Genomic DNA, 17,034 nt, shown 5'->3' with positions numbered 1-17,034 from the left:
CGGCTGACTTGAGACAGCTCGGACTGAGCTTTATGACCACCTTTATGATATGGCATGAGATGCATTTGATATTTTGTGCTAACATTGCAGCCGTTCTTCCAGATCAGTTCCCATCCTGGCTTATTACTTATTTATGTGTAGTGTGGCTGCGAAACAGAAATATCAGCAGCTGTATCAGGTCACAGGTACAGTATGTATTAAAACCAGACAGAAATGATCTACAGTGGAGTTTGGGGAACTTATTAGATGAGTTGTGTATGAGTCATTATGTCCATTCTAATGAAAACATGAGGGAATGTCCTTATCAGCCACAACATGCACGTGTTTCCATCTTCATGGTGGTTAAATTGTAGCTTCTCTGCTCTGCTAAAGCTCAACTGACCCACATATATAAAGGTTATGATATCTCAGACAGCCTGTCTGTCTGGGGTTTGAGCCAAAACACAAAGATAGAAGGTAACGGAGAAGAGAAGGGATGAGAAGCTAAAGAGGAATTTAGCCCGTAAACCGTCTCACCTGACTGGATTTAAGGCCTGCATCTATCAAGCTGCTTGAAGTGAACTTTGAGACTTCATTCTCCAGTGTAGAGCAGCAACGATTGGTCGACTAATCAATTAGTCGATCGACAGAATAATCATCGGCAACTATTTTGATACACGGTTAATCTTTAAAGTCATTTTTCTCTAAAAAATGGCAGAAAATGCTCTTTTCAGCCTCTCAATTATGGATATTTCCTGCTCTTTTCTGTTTTATATCATATTAAAATAAAAATATTTGGGTTTGGACTGACAAAACGAGACATTTAAAGACATCACCTTGGAATTTGAGAAACTGGGATGCACATTTTTCACTGGTTTCTGAAATCTTTTAGACCAAATGACTAGTCCAGAGTCGCATTTCACTTCAGTGCAATGCTCAGACTTTTAATAAATACAGGCCCAGTTGTTGTTAGCATGCTATTTCATGTGTGAACACTGTGTTAGTTAGTTACTTAGTTAGTGGATTTCTCTGTTTAACACATCAGAGGAGGTGTGGACGGGGAAAAGATACCTCAGCTTCTCGTTCTTTACTCTTCAGAGGAGAGGAAAGATGGTGAACTTCGAGCTCTTCGACCCGGAGAACAAGCGAATGGTTCTGCTGTGTCAACTCCTCGATCACCCTGAGAGAGAGAGAGAGAGAGAGGGAGGGAGAGAGAGAGAGAGAGAGAGAGAGAGAGAGAGAGAGAGAGAGAGAGAGAGAGAGAGAGAGAGAAGAGAAACAGGTTTAAATATGGTTAAAGCAGCAGTGAAGTTGATAGATGTGACCCTGAGCCAGTGTTGGGGTCAGTTACAGTGTGTAGGTCAGACCTCTGGCTCTTTGTTCAGGTGATACCAGTGTCAGCAGCTGTATCAGTGTCGACACTGCTGAGAATAGCACCGATATCAACAGAGACCAGCAGACACATACCAGAACCAATAAAAGCTATGTTTAAGCTTTAGTGCGTTACTTTTTTTTATAAAAACGGACGTCTGTGATGTTCAAGCAGCTGCCAAATGAGTTGAGGAAACCCTGAAAGTTCAATTAATTTGTTATTTTTTTGATCATGCATATAGTGGGTTGTCTATAAACTGACTACTAATAGAGACTATAGCCTATGAGATTAAGTACTGTGTGAATCTTTTCACTGTGAGGTTTGAAGTCACCTGTCTTTGTGGGCCAGGGTGTGCTGGGCGCCTCCACTCTCGTCCTCCATCCTTTCCAACATCTGTCTCTCCAGAGCCAGGCGGCGCTGAGCCTCGGAGTCGGCCAGCGAGGCCATCCGCTCAGCCTCCCCCCGTGCCAGCCCCGCCTCCTGAACGCCACACAGACACCGGGGGGAAAAAGATCACATCACTCTTCTGTCAGTCATCTCGCTTTGAGGATTTGTCCTCTTTGTCAGAGTCTTGGTTTATATTATAAAAACCAAGTTTACCAAATCTTAAGAACAGAGGTAAAAATGAAACACCACGGTACGGTTTACTTGAACGCTGCATCCAGTTTGCACAACGGAAGGCGAGGTTATGTCACAGAGAGTGGATCATTTGTTTTACTAAAAACAAAACTGGATGCAGCATTTTTCTGTTGCATTTGTTTTCGGGGTTTGTGTGCTGATGCCATTGGAGTTGATGCAACAGTAAGAAACAAGGAGAAGAGACAAGGTGGTTGTGAATGTAGATCATATTTTACAGTTAATCTATTTAAAGGACAAATCCGGCACAAAATGAACCTAGGGGTTAATAACACGTGCGTACCGAGTCGACCGTTCTCTGGGATATGTTTTCATGCTAATCAAATGTGACCAGTTTTAGCACGAACCGCTAATTAGCTTATAACGCTAGTTGTCGGGGCACGGGTAAAGTAAAAAGAAATCTCTTCCACGGTAGCATAATGAGGGTCCCTGCATGTAAACAGAAGCATTGTAAGTGTATAGACAGTTTATTAAAAAGATTTATATATATATATATATATATATATATATATATATATATATATATATATATAGTTTATAAAGACAGTACCCAAGCACGGCAATTCATCGTTCGATTGGTCATGACTGTTTTCCCAAGATGGCCCCTGCCTGTACACCTAATGGTACTGTCTTTATAAACTATCTTTTTAATAAACTGTCTGTACACTTACAAAGTTCTCAATGCTCCTGTTTACATGTAGGGACCCTCATTATGCTACCGTGGTAGTGTGGTGCTATTTTGAGCCTTGTTAGTGGTATAGAAATAGAGATTTCTTTTTACTTTACCCTCTGCCCCGACGACTAGCGTTACAAGCTAATTAGCGGTTTGCGCTAAAACTGGTCACATTCGATTAGCATGAAAACATATCCCAGAGAACGGTCGACTTGGTACACGTGTGTTATTAAAGTGCCCATATTATGAAAAAAAACACTTTTTCTGGGATTTGGGGTGTTCTTTTGTGTCTCTGGTGCTTCCACACGCATACAAACTTAAAATAAAAACCCTCCATGCTGTTCTGAGTGAGATACGGTTTCTGAATGTGTCCTGCCTTCAGTCTCTGGGTGAGCTGGTCAAAATCGGCACGGCTTGTGACGTCACAAGCCGAAACGAGCTGGCTAACCGCAACCGTTAGCTCGTAGCGTTAGCATGCTGACAACGCTAGATGCTACCTCGTTCTCAATAGCAAAGCACTGCTACAACACACACAAGTTCACCATAATCTACAAAAGAACTACTTCCATGTGCGCCCTCATTTAGAAGTCTCCCAGCTAATCCTGCCTTGTAACTGACCAAAGTTGGAGAAACAGCCTTTCCTTTACTGTCTATGGAGCTAGCTAGCTGACAGGATCTACATCTGAGCTACTGCACATGTGCGAGTGCAATCAAAGATAGTACAGAAGCAGAAGAAAAGAGGTCTCACTCTGTAGCTAAAACAGACACCAGCTGAAAAGAGGATCTGCAGCTGTGAGAGAGAGCTGTGCAGTACAACAAAAATATGGTGTTTTTTGAAAATTAAACCATGTAAACCTATTCTGGTACAACCTTAAAATACAATTATGAACCTGAAAATGAGCATAATATGGGCGCTTTAACCCCTAGGTTCATTTTGTGCCGGAATTGTCCTTTAATTTGCTTGTGTTTTGTCTATTTGCATGTGTTTTCTTAAGTTGCAGGGCGTTTGCCACTGTCGGCCACCGTAGTTTTGTCTCAATTATACATCTAAGGGATATATAGGCTACATGTATTCCTACAAAACAGAGTTAAGGTGTTGAGTCTTACTTTGTAGTTTTACAACACGTATCCTGTGAGTAAAGGTGTATTTGTGTGTGTGTGTGTGTACCTCTTGTAACAGCTGAACTTTGGTTTGGAGGATTTCCTGCATGTGGACGATCTCCTCCTGTCGCTCTGCCAGGCGACGCTGCAGCTCAGCTTCATTCTGATTGGACAGGCTCTCTGCCGTCGACCTGTGCGGTTGTAGTTTCAGAGAAACAAATATTCCATGAGAGAAGCTGCCAAACGAAACCTCTTCTTTAAGGACATAACGTATATATATATATATATATATATATATATATATACGTCATTCCTGGAACCCGTACTGCTTTTGGTGAAATTGCTTTTAAAGCTTTGGTGTGAGCTACAGAGCCACATTTAACTAGATTATTTGATAAAACTTGATAATAATGGTACATGAATTATCATGAATTCATTCATGTAGTACTCCGTGAACTATCAGTAATGCACAAGGATTAATAGTATCTCATGCATGACTTAATGCGGGAGCAATTAATGAACATAAAACGTGAATTAATGCATCAGTTAGGTATTTGAATCATCATGATTTCTGATTTATTAATAATGAGGATAAAGCTGGTTGAAGTCAGTAAATAATACATGTATGCAATAAAAAAACAGCTGACTTTAGAGGCCGAGTGGTTCATTTCCTTGGCTTCTTTTTCCGCATAGACTACAAACATTGATTTATCCCGAACAGAGTGTCATTACCAAGAGTCCCAAAAAGACTCACAAGGTCCTCATGTATCCTGTCTCTGCACTCAAATCAAAATCGGATACTTTTGGGTCGGCTGTATATCAGTGCAGGGAAGTCATCAGACGCAATAGAAGTTTTATAGGATGTTATTCTTAAATTGGCCTTGGTTTTTATTGACTGAGTCACAGCAGAACATAGAACATATGCTTAAAATCTCTGTAATAAATCGGGAAACGTGTGTGTGTGTGTGTGTGTGTGTGTGTGTGCGTGTGTCTGTCTGTCTATGTGTCTGTCTGTCTGTGTCTGTGTGTGTGTGTGTGTGTGTGTGTGTGTCGTGTGTCTGTCTATGTGTCTGTCTGTCTGTGTCTGTCTGTGTGTGTGTGTGTGTGTGTGTGTGTGTGTGCGTGTGTGTGTGTGTGTATGTGTCTGTCTGTCTGTGTCTGTGTGTGTGTGTGTGTGTGTGTGTGTGTGTGTGTGTGTGTATATGTGTGTTGAAATATCACATATATCTTTGAAATATCCCATGAACTGGGATCACTTTTAACCTGACATGCTACAGAATCTATTTCGTCCTCTTCCATATGTGTATTGTATACTTGTATCTATTTATTCCTTCTTGTAATGTTGTGTTTTCGTTACCTGCCAAGGGACTACAGACGTAAATTAGCGTTCTTATAACTCCGACATGATTACATCTTGTATTTTGTACGGATGTTCGCTAACATGCTCTGTCCCTATCAAATAAATACAAGTAAAACAGTACCTTCTTCATGCAATTCACGTTTTATTTAAATGTATTAAGATGTAAAGATAAGCCTTTATTGTCCTATTGGAGAAATTTGTCTTGGGCAGTCGAGAGAACAAAAATGGCAACACATCGCACATAAACACATAATTAACATACAGTTAACGTGCATGAAACATAAGCATACATTATCTCATCCAATGCGTTCAACAAACATTCAATACCCACTGCACATCCTCCCCCTCATATTGCACTTAATTCTACCCAGATTGCACATTTCCCATTAAATCATGCTGTGATCAATTGATTTATTGCACAATGCCCAAATGTTTGTGTATACTGTTGTATACCGTTTGTCTGTCTGTTACTAATGCTGTGTATTGTCCCAAATATTAAGGAATGAGACCCAGTGTCTCAATTACATTACCTGTAAAAATAAAGGTTAAATAAAAAATGAATAAAAAATAGTACCTTCTTCCTGCAATTAATATTTCAATTGTTTATGATGTCGCAGGTGAGGGGGCCAACCTCTGGCTGTATAAAAGAGTACAGTGATGCTAATAGATCTGGACTCAAACTAAAAAACTTTTTTTCCGGGCCTGTTGACTAACTTTCTACCAAATGTAATTGAAATGTGTGTGCATGATTTTTGAGACATTGTGCCAACAAACAGAGAGATGGAGCAGAAAACAGACCCTGCATGGCGGAGGGTAACACCAAAAAGACTTGAAGTTAGTCTCCTATAGGGGAAAGGAAAGATGGATTCCCGAGGGAAATGTCTGCAGACCTTTCTGAGTCTGTCACCGCTCCAGCACTCAGCGACAGCTAGAAGGTCACGCTCAGCTTTTCCTCCCCACATCTCTCAGCCAGGCTCCGTTCTGTTAATAGCTCTAATGATAAACTGTGGCCTGAGAGTTTATTTATGAAATCAGCCTGGCACAGAGAGCCTCAGCTCTGACCTCGCTCTCAACTCCACTCTCCACAAAGACTCCAACCTCTGCTCCTTTTCCTTATTTTGACCAAGTGCTAAATTGATGGAATGAGCTAATTGTTGCCTACACTGCATGACAACACTGTGTTACTGAGCTTATTGTGTTTTTCTCACATCCATCTGAAGGAAAATAATCAACCAGTTCTTCTTTTCCGCAAAACCTCACATGCATCATTTAATCCAAGTGCATTCATAAAGCAAAGAGTATTTTGTACGAATATAAGGTTGACCGAATGGCACAAAACCTCTAATACTTAATGACTCTGCAGTATTATTCTAATGCAAATGTTGTGTCAATGCTCTAAAGAACAACCATCATTCCTTGTTCTAGTTTATTTACCTGAACCCAACCTAAAGGGTCAGTTCACCACATTAACAGAAACACACTTTTGTCACTTCACTCCGGTCGTATCTGTAAAGATACTTTCATGTGTCCAGGTTTTCAGATATCTTTTGTGATTTCTTAGCCTGGAGGCCAGCCGAACTTAGCCCCGCCCAAAACATTTGAGGTCGGGAAGTTGGGTCTGGACTTGATTCGTTGTGGATCAACTATGCTCGAACCAGAGCTGCTCGGACCAATCAAATTGTCAGGGCAGGCTTTATACGATGATGGAGAGATGATCAACAGTAACGTCATCAACCACGTCACCAGAGAGCGCTTGGGTTGAATTTGTTTACAACAAAGATGGCTGCCGCTGGAGAACTGAGATGTGTAGATTCCACCATCGCGTCTGTTATAGAAGATATCGACAGCGCATTCATTTTAAAAGAGGAACAGAGAACCGCGATCACGTATGTATACACATTGCCACACCCGTCTGCACGACACGGAAACTGTCGAAGCCTGCCTTTGACTTAATTTTTGACATATTACTTCTGAACAACTGGGCCGTTGCTCGGGATAATCTACAGAAAATGTCATTAACAGTTTTCATTGGAACTACTTTCTTCCGGAGAAATAGTTCCTATGGAAACAGTTGACAGCGATGTCTAATAGTGAAGTCTGATATCTCAAAACCTGGACAAACCTAAACTATATGTATGTTTAGGATTAGGATTTTTGTGAACTGACCCTTTAAAGGAACACGCCGACTTATTGGGACTTCAGCTTATTCCCCGTATCCCCCAGAGTTAGAGAAGTCCATACATACCCTTCTCATCTCCGTGCGTGTCGTAACTCTGTCTGACGCCCTCAGCGCTAGCCTAGCTTAGCACAGATCCTGGAGGTAACTGGCTCCATCTAGCCTACTGCTTCCAATAAGTGACAAAATAACGCCAACATGTTCCTATTTACATGTTGTGATTTGTATAGTCACAGCGTGTACAAATAACAAGGTCACATGACACACAGCCATCTTCTAACCGTATCCAAATCACTCCGCCCAAGGAGCGGTGCTTCACTTTCTGAGAATATAGTTCCCAGTATGTATACGGTTACAAAATGGCTGTGTCTCATGTGACCTTGTTATTTGTACACATTTGTAGTTGGAGCCGGTTACCTTCAGGATCTGTGCTAAGCTAGGCTAGCACTGGGTGCGTCAGACAGAGTTACGACACACACGGAGATGAGAAGGGTATGTCTGGACTTATCTAACTCTGGGGGATACGGGGAATAAGACAAAGTCCCAATAAGTCTGCATGTTCCTTTAACTAAACTTGTTCACTCAAACACTGTTGGAATAACGGTACATGGAAAACATTGGCTGCAAACGTTCGTAGACTTTGCTACTAGACATATTTTGTGTTTTACAGACTCCATATCATCACACTGTTTGGCGAGTGAGTCTGCAGACGAGTTAAAGGAAGCGATAAGAGGCGGACAGCTGTCTCACAGACAGGTGCTGGAAGCTCAAATTGTTCCTGACTCAGCAACACAACAAACCAAAAGACACCTCTGCCCTTTACTCTCCCAAACTCACTCTCTCTACTCTACTCCCCCCCCCCTCAAAACAAACCCACAGCGGGTCCCTCGCCCCTTCACCCTCCACCCTCCACCTCTTCGTCCTCCGTCCCAGAACACAGAGCCACTTCATCCTCTTCAAAAGCATTTCAGTGAGTCCGTACATGGCATTCCTCAGGGCTTAGTGCGTGTTGTGATAGATAGGTGAGTGTACAGGGCAGCGGGCCCGCCGGGTCCCGAGGGCGCCCGGGCTCTGATGTACCCAAGGACTCATGGGAAATAATCAAACTCGTGGTGAAAACTGTGTTTTTGTACACTCTAAGAAATAAATCCGTAAAATAACAGAAAAAACTTCTGGCAGCTCATTACCTGGACTTTGTCCCGTAATTAAAAAAACAGGAATTTTGTGTGTCGCTACAGTTAAAATACAGACCATTTTCTGTTATTTAAAATTGTCTCAGACAAAGCCGCTCAGTAAGTAATTCTATAAAAACATTAAATAAAATTCTTTAATTAAATGAAAGCTTCTTTTTTTTCATCCTTTTGATGCTTTTTTAAGCTTTTCCAGCGCTCTTGACAATGACGCTTGGTGCCATATCACAATTTGAAATGCAAATAAACAGAAACACAACTGTGAAACACAACTGTTCTATGGACAACTTCTGTTAAAATATACAGTCATACAACTGTTAATACACAGACATTTCTTAGAGTGTAGTTCTCTGTCAGGTTTCCCTGAAGGCACAAAGCACAAGCAGACTCAGACTGACCCAGGGATGTAATATACTGCTGCTGAGTGATTGGTTGGACACATTTTTGGAGGTTCATGGCCCGGAGGACTCTCAAACTAATGGACTCGTGGTCGCTGTGTGAAACATGATGGTTATGCATGCTGGAAGAAGTGAAATACTCACAGAGCTTTGTCCAGAAGCTGCTCTTTCTCCTCCAGTTCCTTTTTCAGACTCTCCACTTCAACCTTCAGCTCAATGTTCTGGTAAAGAGATTCATTAAACGAAACAATCACAATCTGCACATAGGAAGAGCATTGAAGATTTTTGAGCGATACCCAGTCCTACCAAGCCCACAGAAAAAACTTCTTTCTGATTTGCTGGTTCATGTTCATGCTTCTGGTCCCACGTTACGACTACAAACACACTTTACACATGAATGATGATTAAACAACAACAGCCTGCTGTTGGCAGAATAATGCTAGAACCATGCAACACCAAAACCAACATATCTCCAGTGTTATCAGATTTTTTTTTTTGTGGGGTGGCAGTAGCTCAGTCTGTAGGGAGTTTGGTTGGGAAACGGAGGGCACTGCCAAAGTGCTCTTGAGCAAGGCACCAAACCCCCTCAGGGCGCCTGTCCAGCAGTCACAGCCCCCTCATTCTGACATCTCTCCATTTGTGCATGCATATAGGACCTGAGCATGTGTGTGTGTGTGTGTGTGTGTATTTCAGGCCTGTGTGTAGTGTGTTCTAACAAACACAAAGAGTGTAAATTGTAATTTCCCCATTGGGGATCAATAAAGAGTATACATTATATAAATCACATTTCTTTAAGATGAAGTTCTGCTCAGTGCTGCAGAGAGACACAAAATGAGCTTCCCAAGTGTTGACATGTATTTCAGGGAGCTCTGCACGACTATAAATAGCGGGAAGGGATATGAGCACCTGCTGTATCCGTCTCCACTGAAGCCCCCCATCCCCCCGCAGTGTAATGTTAAAGACTCCCCTCTCCCCCTACACCCAGCAACACCTCCACTTTTAACTTTTTGGCTCTGAACGCAGCAACAAACCGGACTGAACTGGCCGTCAGCGCGCTCACGTGCAGGTATATCTGCCTGCGGGTGGGGGGGGGGGATTACAGCTCAATGCTCGGGCAGTGAACTTCATGTCCGTGTGCAGCAGGTCTGATTACTGACTGACACACAACACAACACAAGTGTTGCTGCTTCTACCCTACATGAAAACGGCACGGATGAAACTGAACGAGTGGAGTGCGTGCACACTGCACAGTGTGCACGCATGCATGCAAACAGCAGGCCGGAGGGTTCTCAGACTAACACAATGTGGGTCACTGGGTCTATAGAGCGACTGAAAACAAGTCAGACAGTTATTGCAGGGGCAGATAAAACAACCATCCTCTCAGCAGACGTGTGTGTCTCTAGACACCGCACTGCCTGTTTGTGCCCTTCATCTGTCCAAGAACAGTAATACGGCGCATTTAAAGCTCTTTCTTTTATGTTTCTACACATTAAGTAGATTAGTTTTAAGTGTTTTTCATCCAGGTTTGATGTCAAACACAGTTATGTTTTCTTCTGCGAGAAAATACTGTTGAGCGCTGTCCACAGCAAACAGGCTTCTCTCAGACTGAGCTCACGCTGACAACAAATCACATTTGGGCTTTCACGCGTCTGAAATAATATTTCGAAAAGCCCATTAAGCCAGTTAGCTGTAAAATGAGAAGACATGTTCTAATAACTAGATGCTTTTCATTCATATTCATCGCTTTTTCATTTCAGTGTGGCCTTAGTTCTCACAATTTGATAAATCAAAAATACGGCTTCACAGCTCTGTGGAAAAGTTCACATTTTCGGTTCCTTTGGGTGCTGCGTAGCAGCTAAGAGGCCTAAAGTACCTGTTCCTTTGGCTCTGACAGCACTGAGACGAAGTGTAATCTCTCTAAATCAGCCTCACAGACAGAAGCTATATGACAGTTTGCATGAAGTGTTGCAGAGCAGCTTGAGACCTGCTGTCAGAACTCATAACTGTCAAACACAAACCTGCAGCCAGCGGTGGAAGGAGTATTCAGATCCTTTACTTCAATAAAAGTACTAATACCTCACTGTGAAAATACTCTGTTACAAGTAAAAGTCTTGCATTGAAAATGTAACTTAAGTCAAAGTAGGTATCATCAGGAAAATGTACTTCAAGTATTAAAAGTAAAAGTACTCGATGCAGAAAAATCGTACCATTTTAGGAACTGGAAACGATCCAAACAGTTCTGTCAATCAACTGAGTGTTTAATCGGCTATTTGTTTGAGCTGAACTGTAACAATCTTAATGTGTAAAGTAACTAGTAACTAAAGCTGTCAGATTAATGTAGTGGAGTAAAAAGTAGGCTACAATATTTCTCTCTGAAATTTAGCAGAGTAGGAGTAGAAAGTGGCATGAAAAGAAAAGACTCAAGTAATGTACAAGTAGCACAAATGTGTTACATTCCACCTCTGTCTGCAGCTGTGGAAACAACTTAGACAGCAGGTAACTACACAAATGCATCAGGTGCATGCACACACAGTGGATTTTGATCATCTCCTGTATCATCATCAGTCAGTTCATTCCCAGATTGAAGTTCTCACTCACCCTCTTGTGCACGTCATCGCCGCTCTCCTCAAACTTCTGCTGGATCTTCTCCTCCAGGAAGTAGATCCGGAGCTTCAGGCTGAAGTTCTCCTTCTTCAGGTCGTTCAGGTGCTGCGAGATAGTGCGGCAACCGCGGAAACCAGAGTTAGTCATGGGGACAGTCAGCTCCTTCGTAGGGGGCATCGCAGCCCCCCATTTAGACGTGCATATTATGTGGAAAGACAGGGCTGAAGGGAAACAGCAGCGCCTGACTGAAGAATCAAACTGTCCGGGATGATACAGAACTCAGATCTGCTCTCTCCTGCTGTCACACATCAACACGCAGGGACGAGAACAGAGTCGGGGACAAAACATGAAGTAGACGTGAGCCCCTCTCAGTTTGGATCTGTTACAGGAGGGTCGGGGATGGCACACAGGCACGCAGGAGGGGATTATGGGAAGCAGGGGGCGGGGGGCGAGGGCCGAGGGGATGTTTCCTTTTTTACCACGACAAAGTCATGCCAAGAATGTGAACCAGGAGAGTGAGTGTGTGTGAGTGTGTGTGTGTGCGTGTGCGCGTGCGTGTGTGTTGATAACAGGCACAAGTGCTGAGCTACTGTGGAAGCCTCTTAACATACAGACTTGGGAACGTGTTGGAGATTTGATGAGTGTGTGTTTTTTTCTTCAATTTGATCTTTAACTAAGATGGTCGACTTTCCTCATCACAGAAATGACAGCGTTGGTCATTTGTTCACTTACTGTAATAACCTATTTTGTATTTGTCTAAAACACGGCCTCTACCAAAAGTAAAGGAAGATGAAGTGGGGTGTTATCTCGCCACAAAACCTCTTGTGGAGAGTGAATGTTTGGGAGCTGCACAGTTGTTTTGCATACCGTCTACGTCTTCTGCCAATGACAGGACAGCTGTAGATATGACTAAACATAAAGAAAGACTTGATGCAAGCTGTTTAAAATACCCTTAAAAAAAAGAAGTACCAGTGGACTTTTGTTAAAGATCTTCTAATGAAGGATACCGATAGGTGTTAAGTGTCACAGCCTTCAGCTCCATCAACAGAAACCTCCATACACACAGAGGGTCTAATAATACGATAAGACTGAGGCCTATAGAGGACAACTGGTGAGCAGTTTCCTCTCTAATATAGGCCCAAAAAGATGCTAAATGAATAGCTGTGAATGTGGGGAGGGGCCCCCTTTCTACAGGGCCCAGAATCTTGTGCTACGTCCCTGACCCTCCTGATAAAATAAGAGTTCACTGCCTCACTCTCGGAGAAAAACAAAGCCAATTCACTGCAATAAGCCTGCTCTAAACCCCCAGGTATGATCCTTGTTTTAAACGGGTCTGTGCCCACGGGGAGGCGCTGACGCTCCACCTGAGCTCAGAGAGTCCCAACGTCTCTGCAGATCTCAGAGAAGCAGCAGCCATCCAGAGGCTATTTACAGAAGCCGTGGCCCTGCGGCTGTCACTGAGGAATGCTGAAGTGGTGAGACGCCGCTGATCACACATGCCGGGCCGTCCAATGAGACTTAGTGACGGCAGATTACAGCTACACACGAGCATATGGCTGGCTTCAGGAACACGTTGCCGTCACATTCTGCATATATGAGAGCTACACGCAGACAGAAAAGAAGATACATGCAGATAACTTGAATGTGAAATAGTTTCTGCAAAAACCAACAAATCCTGCAAACCATTCGACGTTATGGGTCATTTGTTCCTACCCTGTAATGCAGTGTTTCTCAAATGGAGGTACGCGCACCCCTTAGGGGTACTTTGGAGTACTGCAGGGGGTATGTGAGATTTTTGCATTCAGTCATGCATTATTCCTAAAATAATGATACTATAGTAATGAATGAATTAAGTGATGGATTCCAAACATTTGAAATGTATCATTAAAACGGTGACCGTTACTTTAAATACAACGGTCACATGAATACATTTCCCCCTGTGGTCACGTGTTTAAAACAGCCACCATGCAGCAGTAAATATGTGGTTTTGGGAGTCTTTAGAAATCGACCTATTCTGTCTTTTATGTATGAAGACGTGTTGAAATGGTATATACACAGTGTGTCTATGTGAACAACTGTTTGACCTCGACCCCATCCGACAACTTCAGGATGAACTGGATAAACTGGAACACCGACTGCGAGCTGCAACGTTTGGCTGTCCACATACTTTTGGCCACACACGGCCAACCTCCAGAGTCCTCATGAAGGAGCAACGTCGGCTGACTTCTGAACACGTTAGCCAGAGCGATTTGTCAATAACCAATAATCAGCAGGAGACACTGAACCCAAAGTACATTGCTGATGACAACACTTTATAACAGTCTAAATTTGACAGAGTTTGAAAAACCCAAAACCACAATTATTCCCCACTTAAAATCAAACCAGATGAGATTTCTGGGATGTCGTGTTGGTACACATGTTGGAAGAGGTGATTAGAGATTGAAGTGGACACACACACACACACACACACACACACACACACACACACACACACACACACACACACACGGATGGGAGAAGTTGGATACAAGTGCATCACCTACACTGACAACTGAAAACCAATCTGGAGCCGAGGAGGAGAGTTGGAGAAGAGACTGCGGCCGCAGCGGCTCATCCAAAGGTCACGAACAGAAAAAGAAAAGACTGAATTTATTGCAACACGACATGCCCGTGAAATGAAATCATCCTAATTCTGCAAGACTTTTCCAACATCGGAGCATAATCCAATACGAGAGAAGGAAAGAAAAAAAAAAGTATTAGAACATTTTTTCCAGACTCCCGATGCTCTAACTTTTACCCCACTGAGTCTTATTATCTGGAAACAAACTCAAAGCCCGTTATTAGAATCAGAAAGGATTAAGACCTGAAATATCTGGGTACAAAGGGAAGCTATGTTGTCCCTTTCTCTATTCCATTAAAGGCTGTTTTGTTGCCATGGCAGGTTGCTAACCCCACTCAGCTTCATCTTTGTGTCGAGAGAGGGTTACTGTAAAAATCCATCTCTACAGGAATAGGAGCGTAATTGGGAGTTTGCATGTGAGTGTGTGACTGTGTGTGTGTCTGTGACTGTGTGTGTGTGTGTGTGTGTGTGTGTGTGTGTGTGTGTGTGTGTGTGTGTGTGTGTGTCTGTGTGTGACTGTGTGTGTGTGTGTGACTGTGTGTGTGTGACTGTGTATGTGTATGTGTGTGCGTGTGTGTGTGTGTGTGTGAGTGACTGTGTGACTATGTGACTGTGTGTGTGTGTGTGACTGTGTGTGTGTGTGTGTGTGTGTGACTTTGTGTGTGTGTGTGTGTGTTTGTGTGTGTTCAGGATTGGCAGAGCACTGGGAGATTTTCCCCCTTTACCGGTAACAGGAGCTCCTTGATGCCAGCTAGCTCGACATTTTCCAGCCCTGCTCTCTGGCAGTGCCAAACCCCTAATGCAGTTCTGCAGGGGGAATGTCTGATTGTGTTTATTGTGCTGCCACGGTCCACGGTCGACGTGGTGGTTAAAAATTATAATTTGTAAACCTAATTAAATCATCAAGAGAGCCACTAAAAATATCCCCAGGAGCTAATTAAAATCACGGACGGAGAGAAAAGGGAGATAGATAAAACCTGCACTGCACAGAGTTTATTATATTATTATATTTATTATATTCAACGTCAAGGGTCAGATCATTTTAATTTTAATAACCAGTGGGCGATCCACATGTTTTGGCTTCACTTGTACACTCTATGCATCAAACCCCTGCTTTAAACCAAGGGGTTGATGGGATATGGGCCAAACTAAAGTCAAAGTACACATCAAATACATTTCCCCATGAATGGTTTCTGTCATTTTAGGTAGTTCTGATTAGAGCCGTGCAAGTAATCGGATTTTGGTCGCGATTTTGGCTTAAAAAACAAACAATGAAATCCAGAAAACGGATTATTTTTCACATTACATTTTGGCAAAATGTGTTCAAATGTCAATTTATTTCAAGCACTTTTAAAGCCCAGTTCAGACCAAAGACTTGTGACGAGATGAAACTGTTTCAGGACGTTTGAGGGGAGGGTTGCAGCGGTCTGAACCGGCCCGTCTCAGCTTGACTCAAACCAGCTGATGGCGTCGCTGAGACTCAGCTGGTCGAGTCGCCAGAGGCTGGTTTTACACAGGCGAGAAAAAGAAAAGGATCAAATTAGGCCATATTATTATTATTATTATTATTATTATTATTATTATTATTATTATTACTTTAAGTATAACAATTTCACTCAAGTCACATGAAGCTGAAGTGCAACTTCACAGTTGAGATTCTGGTGTAACAAGAACAGTCTGGATTGCCGATGGAAAAGGTAGCAACAAGCAACACAGGTGTCACTAAACAAAAAAAACGGTGTTCACCTTCTTGAACTTATTACTTGTCCTGAAGAATCCAGAGTACAAAGTGCTCACTGACGTTGTGTCTCTGGCCAAAATGAAAATGATTGATACCTGATGATTGATGCATGATGACTTTTTTCGAACTTTTCATGATATACTATATATTACTTATTACGTCATATTATACTATGACTTTTGATGTTCAGACTGCAGGCAAAAGTGGCCCAAATCTGTTTTTTCTGGGGTCAAGTGACCAGATCAGACTTCTTCAGAACACTCAAATCAGATTTAGACCAGTTCCATATGTGGTCCTGAATCAGACCCAGGTCAGATTGTTTTCAATGCGGCCGCAGTTTGAACAACCAAGGAGGATTTGATGTGACTTCTACGTCAATCTACATCGACATTTGTCACAATTATGCGCCCCTAGACACAGACAGTAAAATTAAAAGCTTGACTAGGCCTACAAAATGGAGAACAGTGATGGAGCAAGTCACTGGAGGGAGAGGGAGGTGTTAGACCTAATTAGTGTATGGGGAGATACTTCAATTCAATCAAAACTAGAAGGATCATACCGTAACGGCTCCGTTTTTGAAAAAATAGCAAACAAAATGGAAGAACGGGGACACAGGAGAACGTGGCTGCAGTGTCAAAGGAAGGTGAAGAGCCTTAATGCTACAATTCTTACTTCCTCCATAACCTCCCTAACTTTAGTACAACAGCGTGCTGCGTTTGATGTCATTGTTATTGTTCTTTTGCGCATGCGGGTCAGTTCAAAACCGCAAACAGTTCACACTGGAATCTGATATAGGCCACGTTTTAAAAGGTAATGTGAACAGACAAACAAAAAATCTGATCTGGGCAAAAAATCCGAATTAAGCATTAAGACGTGTGTATGTAGCCTTTATGACTTTTAATGACATACTGATTGAGGTATATGATGCAACCAGGCATAAACCGAGGACCAATACCAATACCCATTCTAGATGGATTAAAAATTAAACCAATACCTGTTTTCTGAACAAACGTGCTTCATCAATGGTTTTGTGTTGAAGGAAGTTACTTTAGAAAAAAAGCATTGAGTGCTGGACTCGGTCGAGACCAAATAGAATATTTGTTGAGTCTAATGGGCGAGTCCAAATACAAACGAGTCCAAGACAAGTCCGAGACAATAGAAAAACGTCTCAAGTCCGGACTCAA

General features: G+C 42.5%; 1 protein-coding gene across 3 annotated transcripts in view; it reads right to left on the bottom strand.

Annotated features, from left to right (window-relative positions):
* The window catches only part of pde4dip (phosphodiesterase 4D interacting protein), a 139,728-nt gene that overhangs the window by 69,024 nt on the left and 53,670 nt on the right, over window positions 1-17,034 (bottom strand). For all 3 annotated transcript variants that reach the window (XM_078258284.1, XM_078258285.1, XM_078258286.1), the window contains exons 4-8: window positions 11,484-11,594; window positions 9,030-9,106; window positions 3,829-3,952; window positions 1,683-1,831; window positions 1,051-1,159 (exon numbers count right to left, since the gene is read on the bottom strand). In XM_078258284.1, the coding sequence (XP_078114410.1) occupies window positions 1,051-1,159; window positions 1,683-1,831; window positions 3,829-3,952; window positions 9,030-9,106; window positions 11,484-11,594 (570 nt within the window). The remainder of the gene's footprint in view (window positions 1-1,050; window positions 1,160-1,682; window positions 1,832-3,828; window positions 3,953-9,029; window positions 9,107-11,483; window positions 11,595-17,034) is intronic.

This window comes from Sander vitreus, chromosome 9 (assembly GCF_031162955.1).
Source record: "Sander vitreus isolate 19-12246 chromosome 9, sanVit1, whole genome shotgun sequence".
Lineage (NCBI taxonomy): Eukaryota > Metazoa > Chordata > Actinopteri > Perciformes > Percidae > Sander > Sander vitreus.
Note: the sequence above shows the minus strand (reverse complement) of the source record. Positions and strands in the feature narration are given on the sequence as shown.